Genomic DNA, 22,710 nt, shown 5'->3' on the forward strand with positions numbered 1-22,710 from the left:
AGAGCACACGCGGCACTGCCTCCTCAGGCAGCACCAATCCTCTGACGCCCAGGACCTCGGTCCTTGCCTCACTGGTCACGGACCCAGGGGCCTATGGAAGGAAAGGGCAGTAGGGTGGGCAGGCAGTAGGGCTAACAGGGTAATTATTGTAATCTTCACCTTCCTGGAAATCAGGGCTTACATTTGTTTTCTATGAACTCGTGGGATAAAAAAGGGAAGCCACACTTAACTAGACATGCCCCCACTGCCACTAAGATCATCAGAGGGCTGACAGCGGCCCTGATCCTTGCTGCCAGAGCAGGAGGTGGAGCAGTCTGAAGTCTGCTCTGGGGAGAGGAGCAGGAAACCTGCAGAGGCGAGCTTGGCCATGCACACCTCTGTGCTTAATGAAGCTGGGGTCTCTCTCTGACCTCACCCATCAAAAAGTGGAGTAAAACCATGGTCTTGCCAGGGGCCCAGCTCAGGAATGTTTAAGCACCCCTCCTCTTAGCCGCCACGCTTAACCTGAAGAGGTGGAAAGTGTGGTCTATATCACCCCACTTCTCCAATGTGCAGTTTTTGCCAGGCAGGATGGGCAGTCTTGCCCATTCCAGACTGCCACTAGCCTTAGGATGCAAAGCTGTCTGAAGTTTGGAGTACATGGAGATGCAATGCGCAGAATGAGGTGTGAGGGCTGGTCCCCAAGCTCAAAACCAACCATGCTCCCAAGGACCAATCCAGGTTCTGGGCTCCTCAGATCCAGGTGAACACCAGGCTGAGACTATGCTTGGCACTGTTCTAGAGATGGATTTCAGGGGAGCAAAGAAAACAGGGGCTTTCCTGATGACTACAGTTTTACTCTGCTCTCTGCATGTTGAACCTAGTACCACAGTGGGCCTTAGGCGTTCATTTTGGGGCACAAGCTGGAGAAAACTCAGGGGAGGCGACCAGGATGCCAAGAGGAGTGGTGCTCAGTGAAGAGCTGCTGAAGAGCCCAGGGTGCAGCCTAGGGAAGGGAGGACTTGGGGAAAGCATGGTGGCAGGTTCCAGATATCGAGAAGGCTGCATGTAGAAAGGTGTGGTGTATGTTCTGGGAGGCCCAAGAGAAGACCATAGCCAATGGGTGGTATTTTCAGGTGGCAGGATTTAGAATCCACCATCAGGAAGAAGTTCCTACTAGTCAAGGAAGCAATGAGCTGCCTGGAATGGCACTGAGTTATCATGGGGAGTTGCAAGCAGAGGCTGGACTCAGTGGGGCAATGGGAGGAATTCTATCTCCAGGTGGGGACTGGCCGCTAGAAACTGGATTCCATCTAATTCCAGGATTCTAGCGCCAGAGCAGCCACAGGAGAATGGAGCTGAACTGGCTGGGCCAGACATATCTGCGGGGCATCACTGAGTTGCTTCCCACAAACCCACTACAGGGAGAGGCTGCTTTCTTGTCTTCATCCCCCAGAGCACAAGGATTATCACCTTATCATTACCCATGATAAGGTCCCCCAGGCCAACCAGAATGTCTGGTGTCTTGGCTTTTTTGTCAGATCACTATTGACATTTGGCGCACATAGTTATCATGCCGATCTGAAGGCCCGGCTGGCAAGTACAGATGTCTGTGCTTAATAAAAATGGGGGTAAGTTTTGACTCAATAAATGCAGTTTGTCTGGAAGATAAAACAAGGGCTTGATGTAATAAAAAAGGCCATGATGTGGCAAATTTGAGGTGGCTGCTTGCAGCCCAGAATGCCAGCCTGAAAACTGACATAAAACACATAGCTTCCTGCCCTAAACCTGGCAGGCCCGTATGCTTCCTCTTCACCCCAGTAGATGAGCAGCCCTGTGGGGGCCCCAGGAGCTCTTCTCTCTGCACGGTGTGTGCTTACTCGCTGAATGAAAGAATAAGTGGCCGAATGATGAGCATGTGAACCTCCAGCTGGTAAGGTGTGGTGGAAAATGCAGAACTCCAGCATTTTATTATTTTATTGAAGCTTACAGTTTCATTGAATTTTTGGCCCCAAATGCAAAAACCACAGATAAAAAAAAAACAGCATTGGCAGTGGGAGGTGGCAACTGTCCCCTGGAGACTGAAACCTGGCCGAGAATGGCGGGCAAGTGGGGGGTCCAATCTGCAGAGAGGTAGCTTGGCCAAACTTGCCCAGAGAACACTGTCCAAGCTCCCTGCGCAGGTGCAGCCCCCAGGCAGCTAGAAGTTAACACACACGGACTTGTGAGTGTGGGGGTGGTGGGATCTAAGCCACTGGTCCTGTGGGTAAGCCTCTCTCCTGCTTGCTCAGACTCTACTTTGGAGAAACTAGACAGAATGGGTGAGGGAACATGGGTGCTAATGTAAGAGGCTGATGAACACTTACACTGGCATCAGGACCAGCAGGGAAAGCTAGAGGCTGGAGCCCAGCTGACTAGACACTAACTCCACTGCGGTGACTGCTACCTCCTGCTCCTGGTGCAAGTCTGTGCCATTTAAATGACCAGGGCTGTAAGGACATTGAACTTTCAGTCCTTTCTTAGGTCAGGCCCCTACCTGTGTGGCCTCAGCCCAGGTCCCCACTGTGGCTGGCTGACGCAGGACTCCCAGCTCTCTTCAGGAATAGTGCTGTATCAGGCAAGGGAGAATCTTTTTCTAGGAGGGACAGATACAGAAGAGAGGCCCATATGCTTCTCCTACTCTGGAGCAAGGAAAGGTCCCTGGTACATTCCACTCTCTACAGATGGGCTGGGTCATAGCATCCGAGAAGCTGTCATGGTGACGAAGTCCTCGAAGCTGAGCCGAATGTTGCCCTGCACAGCTGTGTCCTTCTCCCGGAAGGCCTCGGTCAGCACCTGCAGCTGGGTGCACACCTGGATGAAGCGATCTAGCTGCATGGAGGGATTGGCAGAGCGTGGGCAGTAGCGGGAGACCAGGAGCTGGGTGAACTGGGGGCTCAGGTTGTAGCCCATTTGGGACAGAGCTGGAGAGGAGAGGCACACAGAGCAGACACAAAAACTTGCAATGAGCACTACCATCACCCAGCTCCACAGAGCACAGTGGTTCTGGGTACCAGAGCAGAAGGGACAGAAGGCCCAAGGGTCTGTCTACGATGGCAGAGGCACAAGTTGGACAGCCCCCATCCCTCTTTCTCCAAATCTCCAATACTAGCCTTTTAACCCATGGAGTCCCAGAATGACATGGGTCTATCTGTGTTCCTCTCTACTCATCTGTATTACGTAAGGAAGCCTGAGAGCCCTAGGACCACCCTCCCTGGCATGGACTCAGAGGCGGTGCAGCCTAGAGGCTGGAGGGCCTGTTTTGGAGTCAAGACAGCCCCTCAGCTAGTTGCTTAACCTTGTTAATACTCTATCTTATCATCTCTAAAATAGAGGTAATACCTACTTTGTAGGAAGGTTCTAGCAGGGATAAAAGGAGGTGATCGTGTAAAGCACTTGGCACAGTGCCTGGTACTTAATATTAACACCAATAAGTGTTATTCATGAAAAACAATAAATTCACCATCTCCCCAGGCAAGGCTGCTGAGCAGTTCCAAGGTCACAGCCTACCTGCTCCCCCACCCCTCCATCTGGGAGGCTTCTTTCCTTCCTGCCTCTCTGCATAATCTACCAGCTTGGGCTAAATCTCAGCTCCCCTTTTGCTACGTGGCCCTTAGACAAGTTACCTATACTAAGCCTCAGTTTTCTCAGCTGTAAAAGGGCAATAAGAGGGATCCTTCACCTACTATGGGGAATAATAAACAGGACCTATCACACAGGGAGAATGAATGATGTAACATAGTGCTTATTATAGTTTTGTTGTGATAATATCACTCTTCCCAATATCCATGACACAACCTGACCAAAAAGTAGGTGATTAGTCATCTCCTTTCCCTTCTCCCAGGGCACAGACAGGGCGAGCTCACCCTCACCTGCCAAGCTCCTCAGTCTGCCTGAAAGCCACGGCCAGGACAAGGGACTGGGTTCTCAGGAGAGCCCTTCCTCTCTCCCTGTCAGGTTCTCATTACCCCACTACCACCCATTCTCTAGAGGCAGAATCAGAACCGGACCTGGAGCTATGGCCACAGGTCACCTAAGCCAACTATAACTTTTAGAGCGGTCTGGGTCCCAGAGTGGGGAAGGAAACTGCCTTCCAGCAGAGCTAGTGACAGAAACTGTCCTTCAGAGCTCCTCTACACGGCTCCTTCCACTCTGGAGGCTAGAAACTAGAAAGAGCCACAGAAGCCATACTTTATGGCATCAAAGTGCCCAGGGCTACTGAGTTTCAACCCCAAGGATCCCTGCCGTGGGGCCTATCTCACCTAGCACTGCCAGGAGTCCCGTCGCCAGGGAGGCCAGCTCTATCCCAGACCCAGTGCTTCCTGGCCCTGGATCTTGGCTTAATGCCCCTGCCAGGTCCCAGAGAAGTTGGGAGCAGGCCCATGTTGAGGGCAGCAATTTCCAGCTCAGCTGGACATTTGGTGGTCAGAGGCTAGGAGAAACGCCTTGCTCTGTCTTAAGCAGTGAAGAGGACCGTCTGGCTCCGCGCATGCACTGAGTCCGTAGCCCAGCCCTCACCTTGCTGCAGCTCTGTGCAGCTAATGGAGCCTGAGTGGTCCCGGTCATACTGCTGGAAAAGGTTCTTCCACTGCTGGATGAATTTCCACAGGGCCGAGAAACCGTAGACATCAATGCGGCCCGACTTTGTCTTGTCAAACATGTCTTTCAGAGGAAGAGGAGGGAAAGAAAGCTTCAAGACAGAGCCAAGCATCCTCAGGTCCCACTGAGGCAGCCCTTCCCCCGCAACTGGAGTAGGAGACTCCATAGAAACACAGGCTTGAGACCCAGATGCCTATACCCGAGAAACACCCTCAAGTGACACAGAAACCCCCACCCCTTCCAGAATTGCATTTTCTCTGCAGGCTTGGGAACTGACTTCCTCCCTGCCATCTCCTACTAGGGCAGGGAGTCCCATTCTGTGGAATGGGAAACTGAGTTAGCCTGTGACTCAGCAGGGTCTAGAACTTGACAAAAATATCTAAGGTTACGAGCTCTCAGTCTAGAGGATTCACTTTGAACCCAGTTTCCTGCCTGCAGTCCTCCCTGGCCAAAACATTTCTCCTCAGAATGGCTGCCCACCCACCTACTGTCAGGTATCAGGTGGCTCTGCCCCAGCTCAGGTCCACAGGGAAGTACTAGGACTCACTTATCATCATGAGGCATGTCTCGTCATTGAATGAGGACCAGTTGGAGTTGACCAGAGCCTGCTTCAGCTCCTTGATGGAGATGCAGCCACTGTGATCCGAGTCCACCGACTGGAACCAGGAGTAAGCCTCAGGGTCCACATTGGGAGGGGTGCCACCTGCAGGAAGGGGTGCAAACTACGGGAGTACAATGCAGGTCTCCAAGCCCATTCGCAGAAATGCTGGAAGGACCACCGCAGTGCCTCCCTGGTTGCAGGTATGCCCCCACAGATCTACCTGCCCCCCCCATCTTCCATCAAGTCAACTCCTTACTCTGATGAAAGAGGACCTCTGGTGTAGACTTTCGAGTATTTGTGGTTGACATCTACTTAGGGAATCCATCAGGCTTTTCCTACATGTAGCGTTCCAGTCATTTCTCTGTTTGATCTTAAGTTTCTGAGGAACAGGGACTTGTCCAGATGATTAGGAATTCTCATAAAAGAGGGATTATCTCTTTCCCACAGACAGGGGACCCAAAAATGTTTGCTGAACACCTAATATGTGCAGCTTAGAGATAAGTATTTTGAGAGGCACAGCAGCAGTGAGCTCTCTGGGGTAGCAACCAGGTCTGATCCATCTCTGACTTCCCTGGCAGAGAGAGCTGACATATTCTACCAGAAGCCATCCTGAGTGCAAGTGCTCACAGGGTGCCGCCCTTCTTCATTCTCTATCACCTCCAAAGCGAGGGCCCATCTCCAAACCTCCCCAGAGACAGCTTGGACACCCCCTTATCCCACACATCTGAAGAGCTGTCTACCTGTCAGTTCCATACATGGGCATCTCCCCTCCTGGTTCCTACTATACCTGCCCTGGTTCAACACCTCTCAACTGGACTGTTGAATGAACCCAACAGCCTAACCAAACCTTCCTTGCAACTACTCTCCACCACCCTTCACTTGCTGCCGAGAAATCTTTGCAAAATTCAACTCTGTTCTCACCAACTTCCCCCCACATCAACTCAAAACTCTTCAAAGGCTCCCCAGCACCTACAAAATAAAGTCTAGCATCCTTAAAACAGCATTCCAGGTCCCCCACAATGTGGTCCACTCCTCAGTCCCAGCCTGTATCCTTCACCCATTCCAGCCCAGATGAAAGCATTACCCCTGCTCTCACCCCCGCCTGCACATTCCCGCCCCCAAGTCTTTACTCATCCTGTTCTCTCTGCCTCCACCCCTTCTCTCTCATCACTTTGCATCCATTTCCCATCAAATAAAATGCTGTTCCTTCCATAAAGCTTTCCCTGTTCTCCTGTCCCTGGACAGGCCTCCTTCCCGTCTTCTTCATACTCCTCTCTTATGGCCCTGATCACTCCACAGTTTAAATCTTTTTCCCTACTCCCCTCCAGGTTAGACTTGGAGCGAACTATGGGCAAGATCCCAGCCTACTCATCTCTGAATCCCCAGGGGCTGACACAGAGCCAGACCCAGAAAGGGCAGGTACTCAGTTCATTCTAGAACTGGCCTCAGGGGTCAGGTCTCAGCTCTCTGCCTTGGTCATTTCAGTTCTCTGTGTTTAGTTTTATCTGTAAAATGAGAACACAGTAGCATCTGCTTTGTAAGATTGCTGTGAAGATATAATATATGAAATCCCTTAAATCAGCATCTGATATAACTGCTGATTATTAGTGTTACCACGATTCAAAGAGCTTGTATCCGTCAAGAGTATATAAGTAGCTTTGTGTGTATGTCAGAAGATGCAGGAAAGGACCATTCATTTGGAAAGACACCCAAGAGCTGGGTGGGAGATGAAAGCAGAGCACAGAAGTCTGCCTAAGTGAAAAGCCAGATTACATAGTACTGGGGACCGTTCTGAGTTAACTGGCCACAAAAGGGCCGGTTTCAAAAACAGCCATGGGCAGTTGTGTGGCACAGAAACCACCACCCAGTCCCAAAGGTGAGGCCAGAGGAAAAAGGGCTGCCTGACGGAGGGACTAGCCTGACCTCATTGGATGGAAATCCAGGCAGCCCCTTCCTAAAACAGCAGCTGTGCCCTGGGGGAACAAGGGTCACTGCCCCAGCAGGGGTGTCTCTGTAAAAGACTGTGCAGTTTGCATAGAATGCTCGGGAAGCAAGGACCTCTGACCCTACTAGCTTATGTAGATCAGACAAACTGTTTAATTTCCTCAGTACTGATTCCCCCATTTCTAAAATGTACCTACTTCCCAGGGTTGTTGGGAGTGGTTAAACAATAGCAAGAGGCCTGGAATGTGGGCAGTCACATTTTCATACAGGAAGGGGTATTTAAACTGGGTCTAACAGGATGATAAAGATTTGCAATGGGGAGAAGGAAAAGCATGAGGCAAAGGCAAGGAGAGTGTTCACAGTGCCCCGAGGGTCTTAGGTTGTTGGGGGTAAAAAGGCTGGAGAGGCCTGTTAGGTCTTGAGTGCTTTTACGATCTTTCCTGTACGCAGTGGGGCACCTTTAATGATCAAACCCATCTTGCACAGCAGTGGTGCTCAAACTTTAGGTCCTGGATTCAGTGGGGGCAGAGGTGGGGCCTCCCAGATGACACATGCAGGTGACCTGTGGGCCACGCTTTAGAATCACTGCTCCAGGGGCTCACTAGCTGCCCTGGAGGCGGCAATGGTGGCCGGGAGAGAGGAAACTGCAGAGAGTGAGCAGTAAGAATCAGAGGCACATTTTCCCTCTCTTCTGCGGCCCTAGAGATTATCTGTGGCCTCAGGCCCTGGAGTGATAAGCCTCACAGCCAAGGGCTCCTTTACCTGCAGTGACCTCATGTAGCTCACAAACAAGATTTTAAAAGAATGAGGAAATCCACCATGAAGCTGCTGAGCTGAAAGCAAACGGCCAGAAGCTCTGGGCTCTGACAAGATAAATGCCAGGGCTCAGGGTTTAGAACCTCAGGTTTGAGCATCTCCCTCAGGGCCTTCTGGCTGGGTCTGTATGAGGAGATGCTGCAGCTTCCCAGCACAGCCATCCCCTGGAGGCCCTTCATGTGCACCAGAGGGGTGCTGGGCTGCCCTGCTGCTGGCTTGGTCTCCTGGGAGCAAGCATTCTGTGAAGAGCTGACTGAATGAGTTTGGAGGAAACAGGGGACTGAGCACTTCCCTTATCCCCTCCCTGAGGCCAGTCAGAAATCTTCACCAATCCTGAAGCCCCCACCCAGGATTCTCCATCTCCACTGAATCTCCAAAATCCCCCTCCTCCCCCACCTTGTCTAACACCTTCCCTTTAGTAGCTCTGCTCTTTCTCAGCCCTACCTCATCCCATCATTCTCCTGCCTGCCTTGGCATCTTTCAGTGGTTAGGCCCTTGCCACATGTGCTGTCACATTAAATACTGAGTACCTCTTTGCTGAGAATACTCCAGAACAAGTCCTCTCATAGAGTATTGTTTATTAAGCCCTTCCCATGTTCCAGACACCATTCCCAGTGTTTACCTGTACCTTCTCACTGAATGCTTATTAATAATCTTTTGAGACAGTGACATTTACCCATTTAACAGATATGGACACTGAGGCTTAAAGAGGTAAAGCAATTTGGCCAGGGCAGTAAGTAGTCTGATCTCATAAAACTCGTAACAACTACACTAGGTTTTCTATATATAGCGGTCAGTCTCCCACACTATATATAGTGATCAGTTTCTCCCACAGTAGAATGTATTATTGCCTACAATTATTTGCTTTTAATTATTAGTAATAACTACCCTCACCCCCACCCCAACAGAGCATGTATATCCTCTCCACTGACTGATGGCTTGTGGAGCCCCTTGTGAGAGGAGTATTCATTCACGTCCTATTATGTTAGCCTTGACCAGGGTATGTGATTTGGCCAACAGAGTATGAGTGGAAGAGATATAAAATACTTCAAATCAGAAACTGTAAAAGGCATTGAGCCTTCCTGCTAGCTCTCCTTATCTTTTCCTCTGCCGCAAGAACGGCATATCCCAAACAGGTTGCTTCAGTCTGGATGCTGGCAAGAAGACCTGTGGAGCAGAACCTTAGCAGGCAAACCCACAGCTGTGGACGTGCAGGCAAGAGTAAGCAAGGGCGAGCAAGCAACAGAGACAAATGGTGGTGCTTATAAGCCAAAGAGACTTTTGCAGTTGTTATCAGAGCAAAGCTAACATACTTCTCACTCTGCTAATGCAAGCTGAAGCTAGAAGTGAGACCAGGCTGTCTGCACATCCACAGGAAGGGTAAGGATGGGCCCTGGGTGTCTCAGAAGAAGGTCAGAGGCACCTGGAGTCCAAGAACCCTACTTACCTGGAGGAAGCCCCTGTCCATAAGGCCCAGGATGCTGGGCACCATAGGAATTTGGAGGTGGCTGACCGTAGGGGCCCCCTGGGGCTGCACCTCCATATGGTCCTCCTGGAGTTCCAGAGGGCAGTCCCCCAGGGTTGGGGTGTCCATAGGGCCCTCTACCAGCTGGTGGTCCATAAGGTCCTCCAGGGGCAGCACCTCCTCCATAACCGCCACCAGGGGGTATCCCACTGCCATACTGCACTCCACCATGGGGGGATCCAGGGTAGTAGCTACCAGGAGGGGCTCCGGGAGCTTGTCCTCCAGCTCCTGGACAGCCCTGCAAGAAGAGCAAAATATCAGTCAGAATAAGAAGGCCAGAACCTGCCACAGTGTGGTGCCTCACAGTTACAAGGCACTGCCACTGCCATGCTTTCAACTTACCTATGTCAGGGCTGGAATTATGATGCCGCTGCTCAAATGGGGAACCTGAGGCTTCCAGAGAGGATACAACTTACCAAGATCACAGCACCAATGAAATGCAGAGTCAGGGCTGGAATTCTGCCCTCCTGGCTCCCCTTCCATACACGCCAAGGGGCTCCACGAGGGCTGTGACCATGTTCGGTTTGCCACTGTATCCCCAACCCTCAGTGAGATTGTATGACGAGTAAATATTTATTGTATGAATGAGTAGGCAAATGAATCAAACAATTTCAAATCTTCACCCTATGGTACCCCCATCACTATCTGTAGAAATCACAGTGCAAGTGCAAATGCAAATGCTTGACCCTCTTCAATCACAATATACCCATAGCATGTCTTCCTTTCCCTATTGTAGCTCATGTTACAGAAACATCTCCCCATCCTCACTCATGACTCTGTCAGGCAGGCAGAGGAGACCCTGCTCCTAAGTACAGTGGTTAAGAGTCAAAAAGACCAGTTCAAGTTCAGGTTCCACCCCTTATACTAACTGGACTAATGACTTACCCTCTCTAAGCTTCAACATCTTTTGCTCTAAAATGGGAAAAATAATAATGCCTGCCTCTAGGTAGGCACTTTGACAAAGTAAGAACTCAATACACATTAACTATTAATAATCGCACCTTCTACAGAGGAGAAAACTCAGACAGACTGTGTGGCAAGGCCAGGGCCAAATTTCCTGGCTGCTAAGCTCAGGCCATCTGTACATTAGCGCATAAAGGGACATTCCCTCTCTTGTTCATGTCCCCACACCACTAGCCAGGAATCCCTGAGCTCTGAGTATTCAGCTCCATCTCCCTAAATGGCTAGTGCGAGGTCTGGCAGAGCACAGTCCCAACATATCTAGAGGCTGAGCTTAAGGGCACAGAAAAAAGCTGGGCTCAGATCTGAGGATGGTGCCATCTAGGCATGTTCTAGATCAACCTGTAAGGCATGCCATGGCCTAGCCACTGCGGGCCTGGACGTTCTCTTTTTTATTGTGTTTGATAGCTTCTGGGACAGTTATCCTCAAGGCTAAGGCCAAGTTCATACTTCATTTAAAGGGAGTGTGCTTGCTCCAGGAAGGGAGGCTTCTTGAGGAAGGGAAGGAAACAGGCCCTCCCACCTCCCCGACTCAGCATCACGGGAGCTCTGCCTCTGAAGCTGCCACAGCTACAGCAAGGTTCCTTCACAATGAGGCCACAGACAAATCTCAATGCAAAGCTCTGCTCTCACTTGCTAAATTCAGGACTGTGGGCCAGTAACTTAATCTCTCTGAGCTTGTTTCCTGAGTAAAGCATATAATCCTTCCCTCATTGGATTGTCCTACAGATTACAAGGAATAAATGCAGCAGAGCTTTGTTAGTTTAATATTTAGCTAAAGAATTTTTTGGTAAAATAAAACTTGTAAAACTGATAAAACAAAGTTGCTCTGGTTGAAGCAACGTGGGGGTTCCAGAGCACCACCTATGCAGGGTCCTCTCCTTGCTGGATTCTGAGGGAACACTGAGGAACCCTCACGGTGACTCAAAGGACAGTTTGTAAACCACACAAAAAAAGTTCTTACAACAGTGCCAGGCACAAAGTGAATGGTCAACAAACCATAGCTGTTATTGTTATTATTACACTTATTATTAATTATCAGCAAAGCCCTGGGCCAGGTATATTTTGGGAGGTGGGTGGGGGTCTATAAAGAAGAGTGAAACGTTCCTGAAGGAGCTCACAGTTAATAGGAGAGGCACAGAAACACTCTCTGTAACATCTAACTAGACAGCACAAGGAATTAGCTGTTTAGAATGGACTCATAAGCCAGGAGAACACAAACGAAGGAGGGTAAAACCGAGAGGATCTCCAAGTGAAAGCTGCATTTGAACTGGGACTTCAGGAAAGAAAGGAAGGTTTCCCGGGAAGGTGGAGAGGTGTGATGGGAGAAATGCCCAGGAAGCCAGTCACCTGACCTATTACACAGGTTATAGACGGGAAAGGAGTTTCTAGATGGAGAAACTAAGGCCAGAAGAGGGGACTTCTTGATCACCCTTAATTGGAGGCAGAGGCGGAGCTAAGCAACGCCCCATCAGCCTCAGCCCAGTGATTCCTGCTGCCTCCCGCTACAGTGCCCTCTCCTCAAGCGAGAGAGCACAGGAGTCTGGTATGGCTGGGGCATACCCAAAGAACCCGCTGGATACTGAGCCAGCAAGTACAGGAAGTACTGCTCCACACCAGCCCTGTGAGCAAAGCCTTAAACTGTACCTGGCCTAGGGTGCCCAAGGCACTGGTCCTTCCCCTGGGAAATGCCCCCAGGCCGACAAAGCAGGCCTGCCAGGTCTTGACCTTCATGCTGTCACATTCCTGGGGCCTGCTGAGTTCGGTGCAGTCTGGCAGCAACTTTCCTTTCTGCCCTGCATTAAAGCCCTCCCATGTACAGTTTACAAAGCACTTCAAGATACTACGAACGCTTCTGGGAGAATCCTACCAACAAACCTCTAAGAGAAAAAAGGAAGATATTAGTAGACCTATTTTCAGATGAAGAAACTGAAGCACACAACTTTTAAGTAACTTTATTCAGCATTTGCAGAGTGACAACACTGTGCTAGGTTCTGGGCTAGGACTCGGGGCACAAAATTAATTTAGCATCTGTCTCTGAGGAACCCAGATACTTATGATACTATCTGATCAGTGCCATCAGAAGAATCTGCTTAAATGCTATCAAGGAGGGATGCACAGAGGAATTTGTTATTTGCAGAGTGACAAATGAGCAATCAAATGAAGAAATGCAGGAAATTAGTCAAGGAAGGCTTCCTGGAGGAGGCAGGAGTGACACTGGAACTGGCCTTGAAGGATGGATGCATAGGCATTCCCCAAAAAGCAGGCAGGGAAGGACATTCCAGAGAGAAGGGAGAAGAAAGACAATGGCACAGACCTCTGAGTGAATGTGGAGGTGTAAAGGAGCAAGCTAAAAAGTAGGAGGCAGGGGCAAGAACACAGCTTGGCCTCAGAAAGGCAGGCTCTTACACACTCCTAGACCAAACACCTCTCCCGCTGCATTTCAGTTAGCTTGTGAGTTATCGGTGTCTTAGGTGGTGTCCGTCTATCATCTCCCCCACACAGCAGGGAGCTCCGCAGGGGCAGACACTGGGCGTCATTCATCGCGGTCCCCCAAGCTGCAGCACAGTGCCTGGCACCTGCGAGCCTCCATAAATATGTGAACAAATTATACCACTCTAAAGAGTGTGGGCTCTATGCCTGAGGAAACAGAGCGCCATAGAAGGGTTTCCAATAGGGCAGGAACGTGATCAGAGCCTTGCTTAGAGAATTAACCAGCGGCGGTGTAGAGGATGAGCTTAGTGGGGGAGGCAGCAGCCCAGGTGCTGGGCAGGCAGCACTCGAACCAGACAGCGGACTTGGAGATGGAGAGAACAGGGTGGATTCTGCAGCTATTTGAGAGACAGACTAGACATGACTTGATGACTAATTAGATTAGGAAAGAACTGGAGAGGGAGTAAGGGAAGAGAAATGTTTGGAATGACTCAGGTTTCTAGCTTGCACACGATGAAGCAAATGGAGCCACCAATGGAGGCAGAATCCAGGCCAGGAAGGAAGTTTGGGAAGATGGTTTCCAGGGTCACAGAGTTGTTAGTAAAGGTCTGAACCCCAATCCCATGTTCTCTGCTACTACTCCATGTTGCCAACCCTTCTGAGTTTTTTTCCAAGAGCATTTCATGCTGATAAACACAAGACCGTGAAAGGGAAAAAAAGACAGGAAGACTTCAGTAACCATGGTTTCCAAAGCATCACCAAAAACCATCCCTAGGCCTCTACTGATCACAAATAAACTACATTTGATATATTGGGGTGGGGGATGGGACAATCAGCATTTTACTGAGGCTCTGTTAGATGCTTCCAGTTCAACTGGCTCTCACTGATTCGCAGTCTTGTGAGGTGTTATTATTCCCATTTCACAGAAGAGAAAATTAAGGTGTAGAGAGTTTAATAATGTGCCTGTGACACAGCTAGAATGGGTGAGTTGGGAATTCAAAACAAGGCCTGCATGGCTCCACTCCACTACCCTCTTCTACGTGTTCACTCAGTAAATGAATGGGTGTCTACCACGTGATGGTGCCAGGGACTGTCCTAAATGAATCTGTTGAATATGATGGATTTCCACACTGGATGAGGCTGCAGGGGAAAGGGCTGGATTAGCTGATCTTTCAGAAGCTTTAAGCCCAGAAATCAGGGAGACTCGGAAGAATCTTACTCTTTTCTCACCACAGCATCTAGAACCCATTTGAGAAGGCAGCATGGAAACAGACCCAAAGACCCCCTCAGTTGATGATGGACTCTCTGCAGCACCACCTGGAACCTCTACATTCCTGCTAGTGGCTGGGCAGTGCACCTGCTAAATTACCCACTCAGACAGCCCTAGATTTCCATCTAAGGCTTAATGACTCTGAGGGCTCTTTTACCCCTAAGGGCCTTGTGAAGCTCAGAGGTACCAAAGGTTGATCCATGCAGACTCCTAACAGGGAAGGGAGTGGGCTGCATTGCAAGGACAAGCCTGTACTCTGGAGTGACCCCTCAAGTGCCTGCTGGAGAGGCTACAGCCCATTCTACGGCATTAAACAATCACAAGAAGACAGGAGTGGTTTGGGCATTCACGAGCAGAGCCTCCTAAAATATTTAAAGGCCAGAAACCTGCAGTCAATAAATAGCGAGCCAAGAACTGTCCCAAGACTTCAATTACCACCTCTGGGCTTACACTCCAAAATCTTTCTGTCCAGCTTCATCGTTCCTGAGCTGCAGACCCACATATCCAACAACCTCCTGGACCTTTCCTCCAAATCCAGTCCTCCCTGTGTTCCCATCTCAGAGACTGGTATCCAGTCACCCAAACCCAAAGCCCCAGCACCTGGATAGGCGCCTCCTCTTTCCTCCCCTCCATCATCCCAACTAGGCACCAACTTTTCTCAATTCCACCCCCCAAATGCCGCTCAAATCCACTTGAGTTACCCCCTCTAGCCTGGGTTACTTCAATGGCTTTGAAATGCATCTCCCTGCTTCCAGTCTCTCCTACTTCAGCCCCACTCTCTGAGTGCTCCACAGTGATAGCGCCAAAGCACAAATGAGAGAAAACTCTCAATGGCTCCCTCACTACTCTTAGGATGAAGTCCACCCACCCCCAAAAGGCTTAAAAGGCCCTTTAGGATCTGGTCTTTGCCTACCTTTCTGGTCTTACCCCATTTCTGCTCTTCACTACAACTACACTTATCTGAAATTCCTCCAAATAACCTGGGCTCCCTCACTTGTTTCCTGGCCTTTGTACATGCTGTTTCCTCTGCTTTCTTCACCCCACTAACTTCCACTGGTGATTTAGTTTTTGGCTTAAATGCCACCTTCTTCCTGCCAGACTCAGATACCCCTCCTGTGCTGTCCTACCACCTTCGACTTACTCCCATGTAACATTTATCACACCAATTCTACAATTTCTACATCTGTATCGCTCTTTCACTTGGAATGTTTACTACATGCCAAACACCATACCAAGCACTTTACATGAATTATCTCAGTTAATCTTAACAGTAACTCTTGAGGTAGGTACTCTTATGACACCATTTTAAAGTAGGAGAAACCGAGCCTCAGACTTTTTTGCAAGACATTTCTGCAAGGAAATGGAAGAGCAGGGATTTGAAGCCAAATCACTCTGGCCTCAGAGACCAAGCTCTTAACCACTGAAACCCATCAAGTGGCTCCCCCAAAGGGTCCTTGAGTTTTACTACTCCAACACCCAGTCCATGCTTGCTGGTGGATCCTGGGGCTGCAAAGAGTGGAAAATGTCAGGAGCTTTGCCTGTAACAGGCTGGAATCCTCCAGGGTTCTGTACCTGAGGAGGTGGTGCTGACCAAGCCTTTGGATGCTTTAAACAACCCTTTTCTTTTCTTGGAATACCTTGGACTAGGAGCTGAACAGGCGAACCAGGGAATGACAGGGCAGAGGATGTGGGGGCACTTATCTTCTATTCTAGACCCATTTCTCTCTGTGCTCCTTTCCAGTATTTCTGTCGGAACATCAACCCCGGCAGCATGGCATGACAAGAGCAATCAGTGCTCCAGGAGCCACCGCCATGCACTGGCAGAAACTAGGTCCTGGCAACATGTCAAGCTCCCTACAGGCTTCATCATGTGTCATCCTCATTCCAGCCCTAAGAAGTATTATTCCTCCCTTTTTACAGGTGAGGAAACTGAAGCTTGGAGCACTTAGGTAATCTGCCCAAAGGCATATAATCATAAGTAGTAAAATTACTATTCTAGCTCAGTTCTGTCTAGCCTAGAAGTTCAGGCTCTTAATTTCAATGTCACTGCTTCTAGGATGCATACAAATTACCTCCAAAAGCTTATTAAAACAAAGATTCTTGGGCCCTTTCTGGGCACAGAACAGATCTGAGATGGACCTAAAAGTGTGCTTTTTAAACAAGCTCCTCAGTGATTCTGCTGCAGACCATCCACTGAGAAACAGTGCATTATGGCAAAGTTTCCCAAACTGTGTTCCTGAGGAATAGAGGGAAAAAAGGCAGACATAAAAAAGGTGTGTGTGTCACCTGATCATCTACATTTGCCCTCTTACAGCACTAAACTATGTTTTCTACCTTTATCTTGCATCTACCTACCACTTCAGCATTTTATTTAAAAAAAAAAAATAATAATAATAACAATAAGGGAGAAATGTGGGATTCACATATAAGTCAAGTATAAAAATCAAATGAATAATCATAATTGATCTGATTGCTTATAGTTCATGATGCATGATCAAAACCGAAAGTTTCTGTGATGACTGCCCTTGCACTGTTCACCATGTAAGAACTTATTCACTATGTAAGAACTTGTTCACCATGTAAACTTGTTCGTTATGCTTCAGAAGATTGGAGACTGTTGAGAATTAGGCTTGGGGTTGATTAATGATTGTGCATTGAGTCCCCTATACAGAATTTTATTGTTGTTAACAACCATATGATCAATAAATATGAGAGATGCCCTCTAAAAAAAAAAAAAAAAAAAGGTGTGTGTGGCAGGAGAAAGATCTATAGAAGATGCACACCCAACTTCTCACCAGTAGAGTCTGACTGGGGAGAGGAATGGGACTGGGACTGGAGTAAGGGTAGGTAGCAGGGAAATTCGCATTCACTTTTGTGTTTTCCGTATGATCTAACTTTTAAAATTGAGCATTTATTCATGTTACTTGTAATTAAAGTAAAATTAAACAACAACAAAAAAGGTGTGTGTGGGGAGCAGTTCTATGGTTAAATGACCTTAAGAAATACTGCATATTCTATTCCTGTGTGGCAGATTTGCAGTGTGTATTAACAAACTAAAAATTCTGAGATGCCCTGTGGTGAACAAACGTATTTGGCTATATTTAACAGAATATTTCTTAAACTTATTTAACCCCAGAATCCTCCCCTATTAGCAATACCTATTAACATTTCACAAGACTCAACAAATGAATTGGAGTTTGGGTAACACTGCTAAATTATACTTCCTCCTAATCCCAACTCCTGCTGGCCTCTCAGCTTCCTACTTCTGCTAAATTTGCAGTGAAAGGAGTTCTAAATTCTGGCCCTAGCCTCACCCTTGCTATGTGTGACCTTGGGCAAACTACTTAACTGCTCTGGGCTCATTCCTCAAGAAACTGGGGTTAAAAATCCCTGCTAGCATCTCTACAGATAATGGAGGTCCAAATACTGCGCACAAAATCTGTACAGGGCTGCACTCCCTCGCCACATCTTTTCCTATGTGGCTATGCGCAGTTGAGAACCTTGTAACATCCCATACAATTTTACTTTCCAATTTTTCCAGCATGGATTTCATTTCTTAAATTAGTGTGATCCTGGGCAACTGAGGAGCCCTCCCTGGGTTTCAGTTACTTAAAATGGGGCTATTTTGAGGGCCCTGTGGCACTGATCTTCTAGGGATCTAGTAAAAATCAAGATACTAAAAGGTAACACCTGTAACACTCAGGCGTACCAAATGCTTTACAAGCATCACTTCGTTACTCTTAATAACAGCTCTGTGAGGCAGACCCTATTATTTGGCCCTATTTTACAGAGAAAACTTTTCACAAAGACAAAATACCTTGCTCAAGGGCTCAAAACTAAGTGATGAAGCCAAGTTGTGAACCCTCCTCTGACTCCAAATTGCACTTAACCATTCTAACATTCTGTCATCCAACAAAAGATTCTGGCCACAGAATCACTTTGCTGAGATGTTCTTGGCTGAATGGAGATGGGCTGGGTCATGATGAAGAGGCATTTGCTGACTGCGGGTTCTGCCAAGTGCCTGGTGACTTCAGGTAAGTTCTGTTTTTTCTCTGGGCTTTACTTTTGCTATGTGTGATATGGAGGTGTTGGACTAAGACAGTAATAAAACAAGCCCACTCAGGGAGCCTGCTAAAATCACAGGTTCTCCTGATTATTCCTATGCAGTATGTCGGGGTGTATTTTTATCTGACGCCCCAAATGATACCAACGCAATCAGAGCTCTAAACGTTGTTGCCATTGATGACCCCATCAAGGGCCCCCGCGGGAGCCCTAGGAAGGTATTAGGTGCAGGCCTAAGCCTGTGGGGTCCGACGTCCCCAAATCCTCGCGTGCGCAACGTCAGAGGGGGCGCGACGCGACCTCCCAAACGTTAAGTCCTGTAGGACGTAAGACAGGCGCGACCGACCACCCCTTTCCTTTCTCTCGCACACGAAACCTCGCTGAAGCCAACCTCAGCGTGGAAAAGTCGGGAGAAAGCACAGCCAGGGATCACAGGCCGGGACTTGGCGAGGCCCCTACCAGCATTTGCCCGCCCTTCGCACACTCACCTGCCCGTACGGATAGCTGGCCATGGCGACTCTGTCGTCACACGTCGCCAGGGGGCTGGGACTTACTGGGCTCACACCCGCTCCTGCCTAGGCCGGGAAGGGGCTGGCTCTCTTCCTATTGGATATATACTCCGTCAATCTTGGGCGCATGGGTCGACGGAAGTGACGCTAGAGGGCGGTGGTCAGGAGACTCCGGAGGTGCGGGAGGAGCACAGGATTGGTTGACAGTTACGAGCAATCTTCGCTGTACTGGCGCGGTTGTTCCTCTTTTTCTTGCGCTAGATGGTCAGACACGGGTATTTAGTAAGAAATTAGGAGACGGGGGGCGGGTTTGCCGCGGTGGCCATGTTTTAACCCGGCAAAGGAGGACGCACGATAGTGGCGCATTGCTGTCGTCATTCCAAGTTTCCGCCGAAGGACGACCGAGGCGGTTGCCGTGACAACGGGGAACCCCCTGAGACCTCAGGGAAAGGATGGAGGCCACAGCGGAAGAACTGCGCTCTAGTGCTAATTAGTTGCTCTAGAGTAGGATCTGTGGCCTTTGGAGGGGGAAATCCCAAACCGTCAGAATGGGAGGGAAATAGATCATCGCGGCCTCTTCTTTCATAAATGGGGAAACCAAGGTCCAGAGGGGCAGTGACTTGCCCTAGTTCATAAAGGGTTACAGGCAGAATGTGGCCTACAGCTGGGGTCAATGGATGCCCAGTTCTCAGCAGAGAAGTCTAGACTGGTCCCCAAAGTGGGTTAAATCTTGGTTACTAAATGACCTCACAGTCGTGTACTTGTCTCTTGTTGGTTCTGAGACATGTTTGTAAGCTCACTTGATTAATTTGTTAAGTTCTCCCATGTGGGCACAGATTATTGTCTGATTTTGCTTCATTATATCTCTAGTACCTAATACAGTGACTGACACCGTATTTTTTAAAAATATAAGTGAAGAATGTCCTGAGGTGTTACCCATGCCAGCCCATCTATCCAGCCATCTAGCCACACAGTTTCCTAAATCACAGTGCTGATCATACTACTTGACCACTGACAGCCTACAGTGGCTCCTCTTCATCTCCATCTACAAAATAAGGACCAAGCTTTTCATTCTGATACTCCAGGCCCTTCACAATTTGGGCTCACTTTTCCAACCTTACAACTTGCAGCCACTGTCTGCCACTCTGTACTCCTGTGTTGTGTTCCACCATTCAGCACTTGCTTTGGAGTGAGGATCCTGATTTTGCCACTTTCTTGAGCCAGTTACTTAACCTGAGTCTCACCTTGCTCAGCTGTCAGAAACAAACATGTAAAGAGATTTGAAAAATGAGCTTGTTGCACCTACTCATGCTCAGACATGTACTCAAACCACTCCTTTCACTGGCCCAGCAGCCCTCCCATCTCCGGTCCTTCGAAGTTCCATCCAATCCCATCTTCCACATACCCCTCCCACACTCTGCTCAGCCCCAGAGTTAACCACTCTTGCCTGCCTCCGTTTGCACTCGGTACTGTCACCGTGCTGTATTCCAGCCTACCTTGTTCATGAATTCTCTTTGATATTTTCCCCAAAACCCATTACTGTCCTTCATCTCAAAAAAGCCACTCACTCACTCAGCCCAAAAACCGAGGATCCTTCTTGTATGAACTCTCCCACTTCCATTTGCTCTAATTCAAAAACAGACCCACATCTGCTATTTTCTCCCTGTTTGCACTACCACCCTAGTCCAAGACACCATCATCTGTAGCCTGGATCATGACAATAGCCTCCTGATCAGTGTTCCCACTTTCACTCCTTCTCCCACACTCTTCTTCATAAGGCAGCTGGAGTGATCACCTGAAATGTAATGCAGATAATGTTATTCCTGGGCTTAAATTCCTCCAGAGTCTTCCCGTAACTCTTACAGTAATAACTAAACTCATCCTTGTGCCCTTCCCCTGCCTGCATCTGCAGCCTCACTTTCTGCCACTGATGTCCTGAGTTCACTCCAGTCATGCTGGCCTGGTCCCCATTCCCAGAACATACTAAGCTCATTCCAACTTCCAGGTTTGGGGAATAGCTCTTTCCTCAGCCTGAAATGTTCTTCTCTTGGCCCTTCACTGGACGCCTCCTGGCCTTCCAGGTCTCAGTTCAAGTATCACCTGCTTGGGGGCCATTCCTTGATACCAAATCTAAAGTAGCACTGCCCTCCTCCACTTTCTAGTCATCTAGCATATCACTGTGTCTCATTTTTTCATAATACCTGTCGTTACTTGAATTGTCCTCTTTGAAGTTTACATGTTCACTCCTCTAATTCCCAGTGCCCAGCATGACTTCAATTAATATTAGTAGTCATTATTATTATCACATGTTAAATGCTTACAGACATTGTGCTGAGTACAATGTGTTGTTTCATTTTCACAACAATCCTTTGAGATATATACTATTATGCATTTATAATAAGGAGCTAAGAGAGGCTCAGTGACTTCCCTACTATCAAAAGGATAAATGGAGAAATCAGGATTTGAAGCCAGGTCCACAATCTTTTAACTACTCAGTACTTAGTAAGTCTTATTTATCTTTGTAACAACTCCCCACCACCCCACTCCCAGGCCCAAAAATGGTAGAATGGAATTGCAAAATTCCAGAAAGGAAGATGTCCTGAAGTCTGGGCTGAAGGTCAAGGGATATTTGCTGGGAGAGAGAACAGTGACAGTGACTGCAAACAGGGATAATGTGACACACACTCATTTTATTCCACAAACACATTAGCCTGTTGAGTTCCCACCACTTGCCAGCCTCTGTTCTAGTCCTGAGGATTAACTCCTATGAGAAGTTCATGTCCCCAGATGCCTCTGCCCAACAAAGGGTCTTAGGAGGATGTTCTGTTGAATGTACTATTTGGGGGCAAGGGTATCCAAGTCATTTCTCAGGCAGGGACCGGCCAAAGCCATCATCCAAGGCTGTGCCTCCAAGGACCTGTGGGAAGCCCAGGTGTGTTTATTTTGGAGAAGACTGGATAAAAGGAAGATCAACATCTTCCAAAGACTGAAAAACAATCAACTCATTTCCAAAACCTCAACTACCTGAGGCAGACAGAGGAGGGTGGGAAAGTTCCTGTTATTGTTTCAACTTTAGCCAAACCAGAAAACTTGGATTCCAGCCCTTTTTAGAGCAGCAAAGCACTTTCCTGAGTTCATGAAAGCCCTGTGGTTGACCCCCTAGAGGTGAAGCAGAGCTTGGTAATGAAAGACCCATTCCCTGGAAAACATCGCCTCCCTGGAGATTCATCATTCCTCCCAGGCATCCTGGCTCAGCACCAAGCCCCAGTATTACTTACTGAGAAGGAATACTGACACCCACCTAATTATTATGGAATTAATTCTCTTTGATTCTAACTAGATCCAGTTCTGAAGTTTAAATTCCAGTTAGATGCTGTGGGATAGGCGTTGATTTGCAGCTTCCCACAGAAACAACAGAAAAATGAGAACAACAGACATGGCAATTTGGCCATACTCCCCGGCCATTATGGGATCATACAGAGAGCACACTGGTATGTTCTATTCCCATGAATTATTTGGGACATCGAAAAGTATAGTCTTACAAGGAGTTAACAAACCGCATGTGAGGAAAGAGTCTAGATTCCATTGAATTCTGGTGACAGGGAAAACTATTATGACAAAATGGAATATCTAAATTCCAGAAGGCATCAGATTTGGGATTTTTCTCTGCAGAATAAATATGCAGGAGCCATTCTTCACACTGCCAGCAGTGAACTCCCCATTAGGCAAACCTGACCTGACACACCCTTGCATAAAACCCTTGCTTCCCACTGTCTCCCCGGCTCACACTCTGCATTCCAACCACACTGCACTGTCTCCGGTCGCTGCACCGCACTTAATCATCTCTGGACCTTGGCACGTGCTGTCCCCTCTGCCTCCATCTATCTCTGTCTAGACAAGGTTAGGTCCCTCAGCCCTGCACTCCCCTGGCACCTGCTCCTGCCCCATCATCCCACTTTACTGTAATTGCTTG

General features: G+C 48.5%; 1 protein-coding gene across 2 annotated transcripts; it reads right to left on the reverse strand.

Annotated features, from left to right (window-relative positions):
* Positions 1-1,938: 1,938 nt before the first annotated feature.
* Positions 1,939-18,852, reverse strand: PEF1 (penta-EF-hand domain containing 1). 2 transcript variants are annotated; one of them, XM_037010457.2, is made up of 5 exons: positions 18,717-18,852; positions 9,426-9,741; positions 5,165-5,339; positions 4,537-4,680; positions 1,939-2,942 (listed from the first exon to the last, which is right to left on the reverse strand). In XM_037010457.2, exons 2-5 carry the CDS (start codon positions 9,672-9,674, stop codon positions 2,713-2,715), a joined length of 798 nt encoding a protein of 265 aa, XP_036866352.1. In that variant the 5' UTR covers positions 9,675-9,741; positions 18,717-18,852; the 3' UTR covers positions 1,939-2,712. The 2 variants fall into 2 exon arrangements, with proteins under 2 accessions (XP_036866352.1, XP_017515806.1); XM_017660317.3 differs by having other exon boundaries at positions 5,165-5,320; positions 18,717-18,851.
* Positions 18,853-22,710: the final 3,858 nt, after the last annotated feature.

This window comes from Manis javanica, chromosome 4, assembly GCF_040802235.1.
Source record: "Manis javanica isolate MJ-LG chromosome 4, MJ_LKY, whole genome shotgun sequence".
In the NCBI taxonomy this organism is placed as follows: domain Eukaryota; kingdom Metazoa; phylum Chordata; class Mammalia; order Pholidota; family Manidae; genus Manis; species Manis javanica.

What these genes read in the sequence shown, in the direction of transcription:
- PEF1 (XM_017660317.3), bottom strand. Translation starts at nt 18,740, where the DNA reads ATGGCCAGCTATCCGTACGGGCAG. An exon ending in CCAGCTATCCGTACGGGCAG is followed by an intron (nt 9,742 to 18,716) that starts GTGAGTGTGCGA and finishes CTCTTCTTGCAG; the next exon opens with GGCTGTCCAGGAGCTGGAGG. An exon ending in GACATGCCTCATGATGATAA is followed by an intron (nt 4,681 to 5,164) that starts GTGAGTCCTAGT and finishes TTCCTCTGAAAG; the next exon opens with ACATGTTTGACAAGACAAAG.